This window comes from Quercus suber, unplaced genomic scaffold (genome assembly GCF_002906115.3).
Source record: "Quercus suber isolate HL8 unplaced genomic scaffold, Cork oak 2.0 scaffold_799, whole genome shotgun sequence".
Classification (NCBI taxonomy): domain Eukaryota; kingdom Viridiplantae; phylum Streptophyta; class Magnoliopsida; order Fagales; family Fagaceae; genus Quercus; species Quercus suber.
Genome location: NW_027070234.1, coordinates 142,021 through 157,943, shown reverse-complemented (window position 1 = coordinate 157,943; position 15,923 = coordinate 142,021). Strand labels below are relative to the sequence as shown.

Here is a 15,923-nt window from a genome sequence, read left to right as displayed (position 1 = left end):
CCCTCTACTCTCCTCTCTCTCTAAACTTCCAAACAAGCCATTACAGATTAGTGACTAGTAGACTAATGGTAATGAGGTATATTTCTGTTTCTATGTATTCAATTTTATCTTTTGTCGAGATCTCTATTTGTTTGGATAAAAAGACTAAAAAGTATCTCTCTTTTAATAAAAATAAGTGTTTATTTAGCTTGTAAATAACGCCACAGAGTATCAGTTTAGTGGCTTATTGCTGGCACCTTTTTCTACTTTTATTTTATTTTATTTTATATTATATTATATTATATTTTTACTTTTCAACAAAGGTTACTAACTTATCTATTTGCTTATTTTACCATGATTAGTGTTATTGCTATTTGTTATACATTTGTTTATATATTTATGTTTGATCCTCTAAAAATAATATTGTTTGTAGAATGTGTAATTAGGACTGAGCAATGGACCCGGCCCACTCGAAAACCCGATCGACCCGACCTGAACCTACAGGTTTTGGGCGGGTCTGAGAATATTCGGGTCGGCGGCGGGTCTTATTTTCGGGTTATTTTCGGATTTGGGTCGGCGTCGGATCATATATATATTCCAGTCTGAACCCGATTTTTTTTTTTTTTGAAAAAACCCAACTCCAACAAAGTTCTCTCTTTGCCTCCCTCAGCTACCTCCCAAGTCTCAATCTCACAAAACATCACAGCCCACCATCAGTGTCGACCTCAGACAACTCACCATAGCCATCATCCACGTACCGTAGAGACGAAACGGAACTGCGATCTACCATCAACGTCGACCCACGTCTTCATTTCAAACAAACCAAAACGCACGTAATAAAACCCATTCAGATCTCCACCGAAGCACCTTCCTTTGATCGCCGCTATCTAGATCGTGCCGGAAAGCTTCCTTGACCACCACCGGCATCATAGCTCCCCACCAAGAAGCCCTCCTCCTTACTTTCTTTTTCTGTGCGAGATGGGTAAGAGAGAAGGGAGAGAGAGCCGACAAACCTTAGAGGATGAGTGGCTCGGTAGGCTCAGAGGGTCTTCTGTCGGTGACATGCGATGGCTTCTCAGTATCTTCGACACTGAAAACGGCGGCGCCGGCGCTGATGGTATCAACCTCTCGCTCCCTCCGATTGCGAGCAACGATCCAATTCTCTCTTGGGTTTGGTCTTTCGTTGCCACGCTCCAAATGTCCCAACTGGGAAGTGAGATGGAAGTTTGTGAGAGTGGGTGTGGTTTGTGAGGGTGTGCTCAGCAAGACTTAAAAAGTCCAACCCGAGGCTCGACCCGAGACCCGGAAAACCAACCCAATTACAGACCCGATTTTTCGGGTCGGGTCAGGTTTCAGGCAGTCAAATCCAATTTATATCGGGTCGGGTTTAGGGTCACAGTAAACCCGACCCGATCCGACCCAATATAAGTCCTATGTGTAATTATAGACTATTGAAGCATTAATATAAAACCAAATTTACATAGGTTGTTTCTTTTATTTTTTGAGCATAAATAATATTTTACATTTTTTAAGTGAAAAAAGTGACTATATAATTAGTATTTAAAATTTAACATTCAGGTTTTAATATATATATATATATATGTGTGTGTGTGTGTGTGTGTGTGTGTCTATATATGTAAGGACTCAAAAAAGAAAAAGCCCAAATCTACTTAGAGTAGTGATGTCTAGTTCTTCAAACCAAGCCCAAACAATAAATTTTTAAGAGAGTGGGCTTCTAAGTCAGATGCAATACTGAAATAATCACAAGTCTAAGACTAATGGATCCAAAATGACAAATAGGAATGAATAAAACAACAATTAAGTGTAAACTCTTTCTCAGGCAGGTCTGAGGATGGATCTCCTATTGATAAGTAAAGTTGATGTCTCTTTAGAAGGTAATTCTCTACTCTCACACTTGTTTTTTTATTTCTTGGAAAATGTCTATCCCTTCTTTTTGGAGGGTTCCTTTCCTTATATAGCCCATTCCCTTACATCTTAACCCTTCATCTATACGTTTTAGGGGGACTCTTGGGATGCATGTCCCACCCTTCTAAAGGTGGTAGAATGAGCTATGAACCGTGAAGTCACTATTTAAGAGTTATTTCCTCATTAATGCAGCTAGTTTAATTGGTGTAGAGTATTGAATGCAGAAGTTGGAGGTGTTATCTTCAGGAAACTTCCTTCTTCCACCTCTGCATGTCTTGTACCCTTCCTTTACCATCTACTCCCTTATCTTTGGGTTTTCGAGGGTGTTTTGCCATTTGGCCCTTTAATTCTCCCTAAGTGGGCATAGTCCTTGGAGTTTGTTTGCATTTATTTGCTTGGGTTGGCAAATTTATCCTTGGATTGGGTTCCTTGGTCCTCGGCCCACTCTATATATATATATATATATATAGAGAGAGAGAGAGAGAGAGAGAGAGAGAGAGAGAGAGAGAGAGATTAATGAGAAACCAATCTACAATTGATAAATATTTTAAGAAAAAAAATGTTTAAGATTTGTAGAATACTACACAATTCTCTATTTAGAATAAGAATACTGATGTTGAACTCGTATACTAGCTCAAAGATATGAATTTAAGGAATATTTCTTTCTTTGAATGTGATATTAGAATGAGTTTTTGACTGATTGTTTAATGGTATATGCAAAAATAAAATAAATAAAGATTAAAAAATTAGATCAAGATCAATCATAAATAGTTTTAGTACCATGAACAATCCTATGACACAACCTCCATGAGTTAAAGTTAACTTATATAATCTTTTTTTTTTTTCCTTTTACTTAAGAATATGGTTATATTTAACTTGGCCTCTAGGAAAAATTTTTGGCTCTGCCATTGAGCACACTTATAGTGAAAAAATTTCAGCAAAAAGTTTTTTTTTTTTTTTTTGAATCAGCAAAAAGTTAAATAAGTTATTCTCAAATAACACTAAGCATGATTATTTTTAGTTAAAGTTTTAGCATAATAGGAAACAAAATTTTATTTATTTATAAGAATGTGTTATGTCAATATAGAAACCAAATGTTACTTTTTTTTACAAATATTGCCACATATATCTAACACCAAAACAAACGCAAAAAAAATCCCATTATTCCCAAAACATAATCTCAAAAAGGACAATGATATCAACAATGATATTTTCAACGGAAATATTAGGGTTCAATCCTCTCTTTTTGGTGGTTAGATCCGCTTTAAATGTATAAAACAAAACCCAAAAATAGGGAAAAATAAAAAAGGAAAAGAAATAGAAAGAGAGAAAGACCAGGCCCAAGCCCAAAATCCTTACTTTTCTAAAACCAGTCACTGATTCAGCCCGAGGTTTCTCTAGGAGGCTAGAACACAGGTTAGAGACCCGACCACCTTATCACTCAAGAAAACCCGTATATTCTTTTTTCAAAGTTATCTACTTGTTTGTTCCGCACTTCCAAAACCTCTTAAATATATGCTCTTCTCGAACTTTCTCACCCTTAATTGTCTTTATTTGATCTAAAATCACTCTCTCTCGAAACACTCAAATCTTTCATTTGCTCTCTTTGATCTCTGTAAGTCAGTCTATCTCACATACCCACCAAACCAGTCTCTCTTTTTCTTATCAAGTTTTGATTTTTATGATCTGGGTGTTGATTTTTTTTGGTTTTTTTTGAAGGCAGTAATGGCTACCAAGAGGAGTGTGAGTACTTTGAAACAGGCAGATTTGAAGGGTAAGAGGGTGTTTGTGAGGGTTGATCTCAACGTGCCTTTGGATGACAACTTTAACATCACTGATGACACTAGAATCCGCGCTGCTGTGCCCACCATCAAGTACTTGCAAACCCATGGTGCCAAAGTCATCCTCTCCACTCACCTTGTATGACGTACTTCACTTGTTCTCACTCACTTGCCATCTGGGTTTCTCTCTATTTTACGTTTTCCTTTTTTGGTGATATGAATTCTGGGTTTGTATTAGTTTTTTTTTTAGATTCATGTGGGATTTGTGTTTTTTGGACTTCTCTTAGTAACATATTCAAAAAAGGATTTCTTTTGAACTTTTCATTATTTTAGTACAGTGATCTTTATGTTGGTGTTGTTTTTTGTGATGTTCCATCCAGATCTATATGGGATTGGATTTGATGTGATTCATATTGACTTTTCTGTTTAATCTGTATTGATTGATCTGGAAATTTGTTTTTCGAAAGAGAAGGAACTCCTTATATCAATCATTTTGTTTTGGGAAAGTTTTAATGGGTTTATATTTTATTGTTCATTTTCTATTCAATAGCGTACTGCAAATCAGGTTTTACATGTTTTGGAATCTTTAGATCAATCATATTTCATGGGTATATGTTTTTATTGTTCATTTTCTATTCACATGTATAGCACCGTTATATCAGGTTCTATGTTATTTGGTATCTATTTTGTGTTAAAGCTATTTATGCTAGCCCATTGTTTGTAGATCTGAGAACTGTAGCTATTGATTAATCTGTTAGATTGTTTCTAACAATTGAGTTTGACTAGTGTTGAGGAATAGATATTTGGACCTTGAAGCTTTTATTGTTGATGATTGTTATAGTTGTTGTTGTATGGTACCATTTTTTTTTTTTTTGATAAAGGATGTTATTTGCACGGTTTTTATGTTCGGCCTGGGGCTGTTTATGGTTATATTATTCGCCTGGAGAAACTGTATTAATAATCCATTGCTATAAGTGATTGTTTTGCTGATCTCTTTTTATATAGTTCTCCATCTTTGTGCTATAACCACCCGTTCTCCTGTGTTTGTGTTTTTATAGATGGGAAATTTGTATCTTTTAGTTTATAAATACCAAGCAATGTCGAATGAATGTCCTTGGGTTTTGGTTTGAAATTGAGATGGGAAATATTGTGGGATTATGAAAGAGGATTAGAATAATCTTTGCAACTGATAACTCATGAAATTGTTTGCACTTGGATTGCGGTTTTCAGGGACGCCCAAAGGGTGTTACACCTAAATACAGTTTGAAGCCCATTGTTCCAAGGCTGTCTGAACTTCTTGGAGTTGAGGTTTGTTACTCAACCTAAAATCTAAATGCTAATACTTTTGTAGAGAGATATACTTGTTCAAGGCTTCCTTTGCTTATTGTTTCTTTTTTTTTTTGCCCCTTCATAATATTAGGTTAAGATGGCAAATGACTGCATTGGTGAGGAAGTTGAGAAGTTGGTGGCTGAAATTCCAGAGGGAGGTGTTTTGCTCCTTGAGAATGTGAGATTCCATAAGGAGGAAGAGAAGAACGACCCTGAATTCTCAAAGAAGCTAGCCTCTCTTGCAGATCTCTACGTGAATGATGCATTTGGAACTGCTCACAGGGCCCATGCTTCCACAGAGGGAGTGGCTAAGTTCTTGAAACCAGCTGTTGCTGGATTCCTCATGCAGAAGGTATGTTGGTCATAACTACTTAGCTGAAACTTGAGTTTATCTATGCATTCCTTGAATTACGGTTCTCAGTTGATAATTAATTGACTATGAGCTTGCTTGACCTAGGTTGCACGGACACGCCATTTTTGGCGTCGTGTCGGTGTCCGACACGTATCGGACACCGGAACGGCCACGACGCGCCAGATTCCGGTGTCCGGCGGTGTCCCTTTTTTTTTTTTTTTTTTCGCTTCTCCGACACGGCTCCGACACGGCTCCGACGCGGCTCCGACGCGGCGCCTACGCGGATCCGACGCATCCGACGCGCGAGCAGTGAAAAAAAAAAAAAAAAATCACAGATTCTGCCCTCTCTCTGACCTCTGCCCGCTGCCGCTGCCCTCTGTCCCTCGCCGGAGCTAGATCGGGCCGATCGGAGAAATCCATAGACGTCGACGCGGTGCCGGCGTACCCTGTCCCTTCCGATCGGCGAGCTCCTCCTCTCTCCTTCTTCTTGTTCTTCTGCTTTTTTCGTTTTCTTTTTCTTCGCAGAACCAGCTGCCTTCTCTCTTCTTCTGTTCATTTAAATTTTTATAATACTTTTTTATATATTACCTCTTTGTTTTGTGTGTCACCTGCCAACCCACGTGAAAGCCACTTCCAAACTTTCAACTTCAAATTTTATATTATTATTTTGACTATTATTATTAGTATTTCACCGTAGCCTATTTAAACTTTTAGTTTGTATTATAAACATTTTATGTATATTATTGTATTAATTAAAGTGTTAATTTATTTATTTGTAATTTTTACATAATTTAAATTCTAGATATAAACGTATTTTATGTCTAAAAATATTAAAAAATATGCCTAAATATAAAATTTAATTAATTATTTAACCGCCGTGTCCCCGCCGTGTCGTGTCCTTATTTTTCAAAAATTGCCGTATCCCCGTGTCCGTGTCCGTGTCGTGTCCGTGTCCGTGTCAGTGTCCGTGCAACATAGGTCTTGACCAGACTTTGACTGTTGAAATAACTCATGTCTAAGTATGAGCCTGCCTAATTTGAACTAAGCTTCCCCAACTTAGCTGATCTCTTGATCTGTTTCCTTAAAAAATGCACAAGTCTTTAGATAGTCATTACTCAAACTAGCTTGTTCCATTGCTAATTGGATTATGTGTAGCCACTGATGAGTAGAAGAAAATTCTTTTATTTGAATTGTATTTGTATTGATTGATTGAATGCTTATTTCATACAATTTCTTGTTGCATTGTTGATTTGCATGCATGTATTTTTTGTGGTTTCAGGAACTTGACTATCTTGTTGGAGCTGTATCTAATCCCAAGAAGCCATTCGCTGCTATTGTTGGCGGTTCAAAGGTGTCCAGCAAGATTGGAGTGATAGAATCCTTGTTGGGAAAGGTTAACCTTCTTTTGCTGGGTGGAGGGATGATCTTTACCTTCTACAAGGCTCAAGGGTATTCAGTTGGCTCCTCCCTTGTGGAGGAAGACAAGCTTGATCTTGCAACAACACTAATTGAGAAGGCCAAGGCAAAAGGGGTGTCTCTACTGCTTCCAACTGATGTTGTTATTGCTGACAAATTTGCTGCTGATGCTAATAGCAAGGTTTGTTACATAGCTCGCTTAACATTTGATTCAGTTGCAATGTGGAGTGAAGCTGGAGAAACTTGATGTAGACTCCAATATGTATGTTTCTGTGTGTATATATATGGATGGGTAAAACTCTCTTTTTGTTCATGAAGGTGTGTGTTCATGGGATAAAGTATACTGGGCAAGACTGACTTATAACTATAGCGAGTCTAAAGAATTCTCATGAGAGATCCTAAAGTTTTAAGTTATGTATTTGCAGGTTGTTCCAGCATCTGCCATCCCTGATGGTTGGATGGGATTGGATATTGGACCTGATTCTATCAAGACATTCAGCGAAGCTCTGGATACCACCCAAACTGTCATCTGGAATGGACCTATGGGTGTATTTGAGTTCGAAAAATTTGCAGCAGGAACAGAGGTATAAATAGCATTACGTTTGTTTTAAGGTTTCAACCATATCACAATATCATGCATTAGTTCAATTACGTTTTTAGAAGTTCGCCAATCAAAGAACTCAGTCAACTAAATTTTGCTATTAATTTGGGTGGCCATGATCATCGGTGGCCCAAAATTTGCGTTTCATTGACTGTGGTCATCAATCTTTTGAACCGTTTTTCATCAAATTAACTTTTGTAAGGAGTTGTTTCAATTATCTTATTCAAAGCAAGCCACATGATCTTTCCTTGTGATGAAGTTCTTAGGTCACTCAAAATTTTAAAAGCCTTGAAATTAACATGCTTTTCATTTGGTTGCTTCAAAGCTTTTATGATAAAAAAAAAATGTTTTGTTCAAAGGTGTTGCTAATTACCAAATAATCTCTTATTAGTTTGCTTTCAAAACAATAGTGCCTCTACAGGACCTAGTTAGAAATTGTTGGAGTTAGTTGATCACTTCGAATGTGGAAAGTGGGAATACTTGCCAGATCAAACCTTAAGATAGATTTCATGCTTTTGGGCTTCAGAACTGAGGACTATCTGTTTTCTTTTTGCAGGCAATTGCAAAGAAGCTGGCAGAGCTAAGCGCCAAGGGGGTGACAACGATCATTGGAGGAGGTGACTCTGTTGCAGCTGTTGAGAAGGCTGGTCTAGCTGACAAGATGAGCCATATCTCAACTGGAGGTGGTGCCAGCTTAGAGCTTCTTGAGGGGAAACAACTCCCTGGTGTCCTTGCTCTTGACGATGCCTGAGCTAAGTTGTGCTCATTTTCCTTGTATTTTTACTTATGTTATGTGGTTGTCTATCCAACCAGAGTGAATTAAGTAAAAATAGATCTCATTTTGTAGAGGCTAGAGGCTAGATTGAAATAAGCAGCATCTTATTGGTGTCGTTACTGATGCACTGGTTTGGATTGAACCCTTTTTGGAACAATGTTAATGATGAGTGCACGGGTTTTTTCCCCCCCTTAATCAGTTATATCCTATTGGTTTTAGTGATCATGTTTTTAAGCATAATTTTTTTTTACCTCTAATAATATAATCTGTGGTTAGCAAATATTAATTTTGAGTAAAGAAGTGGGAATGGTTCCTATATTAGAACATTTAACTGAGATGATATATAGTGGCTTGAATAGCTATCACTTATTCTAATGTCAATATGTAATTCAAGAAGTGGGAATGGTTCCATTATTGACATCAGAATAGGTAGGCTATTCAAATGCACATAATTTAAGTTGCCTGCGTTACATTAGTAGAGATGGACATTGACACAAAATATGAGCTGGAGGCTCCAAAAAAAGAAATGGTCATTGGTGTGAAAATTTGTTAGGTATTTCTGGAGTACAGTTAATTTGGTACTTAATGCCCCCTGAAATCTTCATCCTTCACCCAAAGTGATAGAATATTCAGGGTATGCAAAGCTTCTTGATGGTATTTTACAGGCACGGTGAACAATTAAATAGGTTGGACCTAAGATTTATGCTTTTAAAATTTAGAGACATGTAACAGATCTAATTACAAGTCATTTGAGTTCCTAAAGGTCAACTAGATGTCTGTATAAAAGCTTCTTCAGATAGTATATCAACGTCCTAGTAAGGTTATAGCTGCAATGGAAGCTCTGATAACAGCTACAGCTGCTAGTTTGTTTGTAACTGTGTCTGCTATATTGAATTAAAAATGAAAGGAAAATGGCCAGAATCTCTAGTTTGTAAGAGTTTTTAATACATTTAGAATGGATTCACAATTATTTGTTACTTATATTACTATTGTGTAGTGAAGCTGATATCAACCCAAATCACATTATACATGTGTAAATACTCAATATAGAACAGCCTGGGAACAGCCGATGTACACGAAGTTAATGTTGCTGATCTCTACAATTGTTACATGGGAAGCCTGTGCTGCACGCAAGAATGCCTGCAAACTAGGAGAGGAGGTGCTACAAATGTTCTTGAAACTGACATTGCCTATCCGAAAAACTCCTAATGTGTGAAGGTGCCTTCAGAGATACATATTAGGCCACTGTGTGGATGGTGTATTTCATGTGGAAAGTCATGCCTAGCTAATTAACAGCCTAATTCTTTGAAATTATATTATTCAATAATATGATTGCACAAGGGGTTACATCCTCCTATATATAGAAATGAAATCCTAGGGTAATTGGGAGACCCTTATGGAATCCTAGGAAAACTCTAATTTATGTTAAGCCCAAACTTAAGCAAGAAATTATGAGAAATAGCCAAACCAGGCAAAATTTATACTAGTAAATGTCCCAGAACTAATAAGATCTTATTCTGACTTCTAATTTGGAAATTATAAAGAACATCAGAATTATAAAAATAGGAAATCTGATCATTTGGTGGCCTAAACAAAGGAATTTGCCTGTAAAGGAACACAAGTCACGGCCATAGACCATGAGTAATAATCTCAAGGCGATTCCTTTATGATACAAAAATTCTCACAATTTTGAATTTTGTCACTATTTATGATACAAAAATTCTCACAATTTTGTTACTATGCCTAATGTTTTTTAACTACTTGAATTTCTCATATAGTGGATTGATAACCACTCCGTCCCATGTACGTAAGCACACTGATGAACCACGCAAAATCTCTATGTTGTTTTTCTCTTCTTTAATCTTGCTTAAGCTGATTATTCACAACCCATAGTATACACAATAATTAATCACACTAATTTCTAAATTTCCACCCATCATATTAACACTGTTGATGAATGGGAAGCGTGTAAACTGCTAAACATGAGACCAGCAATGTATGAGAACAAGAAGATCAGGAGTATTGGTGTGTGACTGAATTTCTCAGCATCTAATTATGGGCTTTTAGTGATGAAGAAAATTGGGTTGAACATAATTTAGATCATTATTCCATGTCCTTTGAGCTGTCTATGCATCATATACCCGTTTTCCATGCTGAATCATTATACATCAAGCCACACAAAAGGGTTAGTCAAAACTTGACTATTTCTAAGAAAGGAATGGAAATACTCCACTAGTGCAAAAAAGGTTGTTAAGCTATGAAATTAACTGATGATCAGCACATGTTCGTAATGCGAACTAAGGCATTTAGAGAGAATTTGTTAACGAGCAATGCCAGAGAAATAAATTTTGTACGAATTGTATCACAATTTATTAAACTAGCATGCTCGAGTCCATCTGCACCTTTTCACTAGGCCTAAAGTGCCACTGCCAATAGTAACATGGTTGGGTCATTTGCATTGATATCGTTGAGACTTCCATGTATACCAAATAGTTCCAAAATTTTTTATAATCTGATAGAGCTGAGCTATCTTGGAAAACTTAGAAGGTATGGTGGGAAATCTCGTATATGTTGGGTTATTGAGGAGAAAAGCTACAAAAATTATTTTTTTATTAGCTATTTATTTTTAAGACTGACGAAACTGACTTGCAGCAGTGGTGGTAAAGCACACAAGCTGCTTGAAACAACATAGCCTTCCTCTCAGAAGATTATTTTTAACCACAAGTAATCATAATTTTCCACTAGGAAAAGAATATAATCTAGCATTTCTATAACACTCTTCTAGCAATTGTCCAGGCAAAACATTGACTGAAAATTATTTTTAACTGTAATGATTATATATATATATATATATATAGAGAGAGAGAGAGAGAGAGAGAGAGGATAAACCCTTCCCCAAGTAATTGGTTGTTTTAATTGTTATTTTTTTTTTTTTTTTTAAATTTAAAAAATAGAATAAAAACTCGTTCTGTAACATGTATAAAAACATAACATTTATGCCATCATTAGTCATTCTACACATTAGCCTCATATATATATTAGGATTGACTAAGAGACGAATTAATAATACATTTCCCTACAAATAAATACATATGCAAGTTGCATGATGATTTACAATTAAAATATGAATTAATTAACAGATAATTCACACTGGATTCCATTCCTTGTTCCTTGGGAATGGGTTGTCTTTGGTTAATTAGCACACTGGTTTGTCCTCAGTCACTGAACATGTGCTGAAATTCATGTTCTGTACAGTTGTAAACTTGTGTTAATTAAGCTTAACCTTCTTATTTATTCCAAAAATGGAATAGAGAAAGGCTTAATTTCTTGTAATCTGAATAAAGAGACGACAAAAAAAGTGAGTCAAAGTATCATACGGTATGTAAATGAATTCAAGTTTTAAACAAATTGAACTTGATTTGTTTGAGCACCAACCAATTCAAATAAGCCATTCTGGTTGTTGTGGTGGCAATTCAAACTGAAATTAACACAAAAAAAAAATAAGATTATCTCTATTCTTTAACCACTAAAACTGTAGGCATTTGCTATATTCATTAATGTATTTTGATATTTTTAGTACTTGTCCTAAGGCCACCAACCGTATTACTAATACTGCTTAATTATTATAAATAAACAAAAACTTTTTAATTGTGTTTTTTTTTTTACTTCTTCAGATGAATGTAGCTTAGTACTGCACTGAAAGATGCAACAACAAAGAAATAATAATCTTGAACAGTATATTAATTGAAGACAAAATGTAATGCAATAAATTAAGGATTATTCTTTTCATTTTTTTCTTCTTCAATCTCTTAAAAGTTCTAGCTGTATCTACATTTTGCTAACAAATCCTAACACCCTATTCCAATATAAGAATGGGACCACTGAAAGGTATATCATGGTGCCACTTCTACAATCAATGGGAAGGACATTTTTCTGTTCTATTTCCTATCTCTACTTGAACTTTTCTAAGACTCCAATCTATCTCTTTTTTCTCTCTCATGAAAACAAGCATGTAATATTAAGCATCAAACAAGTAAGCAGCATGTAAACTCTTGCTATTTAGCATGCAAGCAAAAGAGTATAGCAAGTACCCCACCCCCTTTGTTTGTGTGTGGCCCTTCAGCTGTTCAACACTCATTGCTCAAGGCCTCAACCTCTCCAAAGGGGCATGCACCAATGAAACAAGTGGTAGGTCACTCATAAAATAAGACCCTAATGGATCTTGATGAAAGATATCTTTTCATTTTTGCTTTCTAGACCTTTCCAGTAGTCTAAAAACTGAGTGACTTATCCCATCCCTCTCTTTTTTCTAAATCCAGACTGTAATATTAGGCCAAACGCCAAGCTATGCAAGACAGTGAAGCTTCCCAAAATTTTATTTTTCTCATTGTAGAAAATACCAAAAATGTATCTACTTTAGTTTCAATGAACAACAAAAGTTTGGTTGAAGTGTGTTCAAGTTCAACATTGTGCAATGTCAAATTGACAATGCGGATTGCTGCTAGTCCAGCCCACTGTAATTGTATCAAACACTCAAAACTGATAACTCCCTCTTTCCTATTCATCTCTCTCTCACACGAGAGCAAGCACACACACTTATGGAGATTGGATTTGAGTATTCAATTTAATTAAAACAAGGTTGGCAAGCTTTATTTAATCTTCTAATACTCTTTGATTCTCAGCAATACGTAATGCCTCCTCTTAAATTACAGTTACACACCACAATAAAGAATCTTCCACAACTCATCTTTTGTGAGACAACAATTATTAAACTTTAGAAAACTATGGTCGTCCTACTTCACCACCATAGCCCTATATTAGGTTAGGATTGTCCTTATTATAAAGGAATCCAGATGGGCCTAAATGAAAAAACAGCAGTCATTAATCTTTCAAGGACATTGACACCATTTACATAGACTTCAATACATTTTCTTCAATCATCAAGTTGCGTTAGTCATGTCTATGATAATATTGGTTACAAAGATGGGTATGACTGGAGAATGTACTTGTGAAGTCAGTTCTATATATATATATATATATTGAAACGTGGTTGACCTGGTTGGACCATAGCCTAAAATTAAAATTAGCAACACTGATCTCGATTGGATCTATGGCGCCAGAATCAAACATGTTTGCAAAATAATAATATAATAATTCAAAACTATCAATATAACAATCGGAAAAGGATCCTAATCCTAAATAAGTTTTTCTGTGGAAGTGAACTAAAAAGAAAGCAGAAATGCATCTCTTGTTTCTTTCCAAGCAGTTGCAAACTATAAATACCTTGCTGCATCTATTTAATATTTAATAATTAAAGCATAACATTTTTTTGTTGTCACACTCTTATTGAACTATATTAGCGTACTATTTTAGTCCACTTAGATTTTGTCCATTTTCGTTTACTTCAGTCTACTTCAGTTTAGTTTGGTCCATTGTGGTCCACTTTAGACTAGTTTGGTCCACTTCGGTTCACTTTTGACCATTATCGGTCCATTTCAAACCAATTCGCTCCATTTGTCCATTTTAGACCACTTTGATGATGCTTTGGGAGGCAAGTTTGTATAGAAAGATGAGTTGTTTCATTGACAATTATGACACATTTTCAACATTATGTTAGTAGGTTCTTGATAAAATAACATTTTTCTTTTATTATTAAAGTCTTGTAATTTTTTTTGGTAATATAAGTGATGATATTTAATTATAAATGCTTCATTTTTAGGCCATTTAAGATATATAGAGGATGAATCATTTGAAAGGAGCATAAGAAACAAATTCTAACCACACATTACATTATTTATAAAATATGTCAACCTTATATAATAATTGAATGTAAAATGCATTATATTTCTTTGAAAAAAAGACTTTATTAAATTTAAAACACTTTCAAATACCAAATATAGATAGCTTAATTTAGAAATTTTAATATATTGTATGAACTATACTTTGTTAGAAACTAATCACATCATTTTAAAAAGGATTTGGGACTAACACTTATAAGTATTGTTATCTATTTTCATTTTTCACTTAATAAAAAAAAAAATCGTGAAATTTTTTCGCACATCTCGCAGGTACATGACTGTGACTAGTATTGCTTAATAGTTAATACAAAGAAAATTGGACAACTTGTTCAATGAGTCAATGACCAAGAACTTGTAAAAGTTGCATGTATCCATATTAATTTGCTTGAGCCTATTTTCCCTGCCAGCCATTTTGCCTACGCATAGAGGACAATGTTGGAAAAATCGCAATAATCTTGGGATCAATCCGTTGTGACAAGCTCTTTGGATTTAAGCATATAAATAAAATGATATAGTTTATCTTCCAACCCAATTGGAAGAACTTTGTTCAACCCATTACCCAGTGGTTGAACTAAAATGACCATCTACTCTATTTTTGTTTAGATGGCAAATTAAGTTATTGTAGGGAGATGGTTTTTTGGGCCCAAATAACATTGGGCCATGGGTGAAAATAAGCCCAATACAAGTTAGCCCACTTTAAGGATAAGCCTCACTAAAAGAGCCAAACCTCGAACCATGGATCAGACAATATGTCACCTTGGATCTGATGATGAAACTCACCGAGAACCTCATCTGAAGACAAGACTCTTATCAAATTGACAAAGACAAAGTACCTATCGAGCTTCCAAGGAAAAATTTTGAAATGTATGAGATTGTTCGAGGAAGCTTGCTAAAACTTATCGATAAATCTATAGTCATGCCTGCATTAATGAGGCTCATCTACCTGGCACAGTTGCATTTATTATTGAGTGATTGGCTTGAATAGTGCAAAGAGCCCCAAAAGTCTCTATTCATCATAAAAGTAAGGAAGGAAGAGTCTGGTCAGACATAAAGATCTCCAGTAGTACAAGGACAACACATCCTTGTGCTAGAAGGAAAATATAAGGGAGGATAAGGGCAGAAGTGGGGGGACACCAAAAAAGAAATTAAAAACTTAGAGTGAGAATCACAGAGAGAAAAAGGAAGCTTTACAACACCATCAAGGGCTTGTTCTTGATAGGAAAATTGTAACACCTTTCACATACTTGAGTAATATAACTTTTTACGTATATGCTTGTTCTTGTTTAAATCTCCTGTTGTGGATTATCATTAGTCCATAATACAAATTAGTTGTCTTGATTTTCCATTTTTAACCCGTACAGTTATCTAAATTAGTCTCATAATTGTCAAGAATTTTGTATCAATGACTATGTTTAGGTCTCTCGTGGCAAAGAATTTCGGTTTAAAACTCATCTCTTTCATTTGTTATAAACAAATCATATAAATTTTAAATGTCACATAACAAATTAATATACGTGGATGACTAAAATCACTCTATCTTTAATTTTATTTTATTTAGATAATTCTAAATAATTCATATGATTTTCAAATCTATAAGATAATTATTTATGTGTACAAGGATCTATTAAAATTTTTAATAAAATCATATGACCATCAAATATGTCGGTTAATAACTTAGTGTACAATGATCTATTAAATCATTTAATCAAATAATATGGGCATTGTAAGGATTCAATTTGGATTGACCCTGAGTATGAATGGGTTTTCAGCCTAACAAGCCCAAACAATAAATTTATAGAGAATGGGTTAAAGGTTTAGGCACTGGCCGTCATTCATCAAGCATGAACTCCATTTTATAAAAAAGATACTTAGAGTTTCTTTACAACTGGGGGGATGCTCCTCGGCCATGGGCCGATGAGACCTTTTTCTTCTACTTTTTTCCCCCCACCTTTTTTGGCTTTACTTG

At 35.3% G+C, this 15,923-nt stretch overlaps 1 protein-coding gene across 2 annotated transcripts; it reads left to right on the top strand.

Moving 5' to 3' along the window:
* Window positions 1-3,382: 3,382 nt before the first annotated feature.
* On the top strand, window positions 3,383-8,377 carry LOC112018401 (phosphoglycerate kinase, cytosolic). 2 transcript variants are annotated; one of them, XM_024050928.2, is made up of 7 exons: window positions 3,383-3,520; window positions 3,629-3,825; window positions 4,917-4,994; window positions 5,107-5,367; window positions 6,647-6,964; window positions 7,209-7,367; window positions 7,941-8,377. In XM_024050928.2, exons 2-7 carry the CDS (start codon window positions 3,631-3,633, stop codon window positions 8,133-8,135), a joined length of 1,206 nt encoding a protein of 401 aa, XP_023906696.2. In that variant the 5' UTR covers window positions 3,383-3,520; window positions 3,629-3,630; the 3' UTR covers window positions 8,136-8,377. The 2 variants fall into 2 exon arrangements, with proteins under 2 accessions (XP_023906696.2, XP_023906695.2); XM_024050927.2 differs by having other exon boundaries at window positions 3,625-3,825.
* The last annotated feature ends 7,546 nt before the right edge of the window (window positions 8,378-15,923 follow it).

Bases quoted from the DNA above. Each gene is read 5' to 3' on its own strand.
- LOC112018401 (XM_024050928.2), top strand. From the start codon at position 3,631: ATGGCTACCAAGAGGAGTGTGAGTACTTTGAAACAGGCAGATTTGAAG. The intron at 3,826-4,916 runs GTATGACGTACT...TGCGGTTTTCAG, and splicing joins TCATCCTCTCCACTCACCTT to GGACGCCCAAAGGGTGTTAC. The intron at 5,368-6,646 runs GTATGTTGGTCA...TTGTGGTTTCAG, and splicing joins CTGGATTCCTCATGCAGAAG to GAACTTGACTATCTTGTTGG.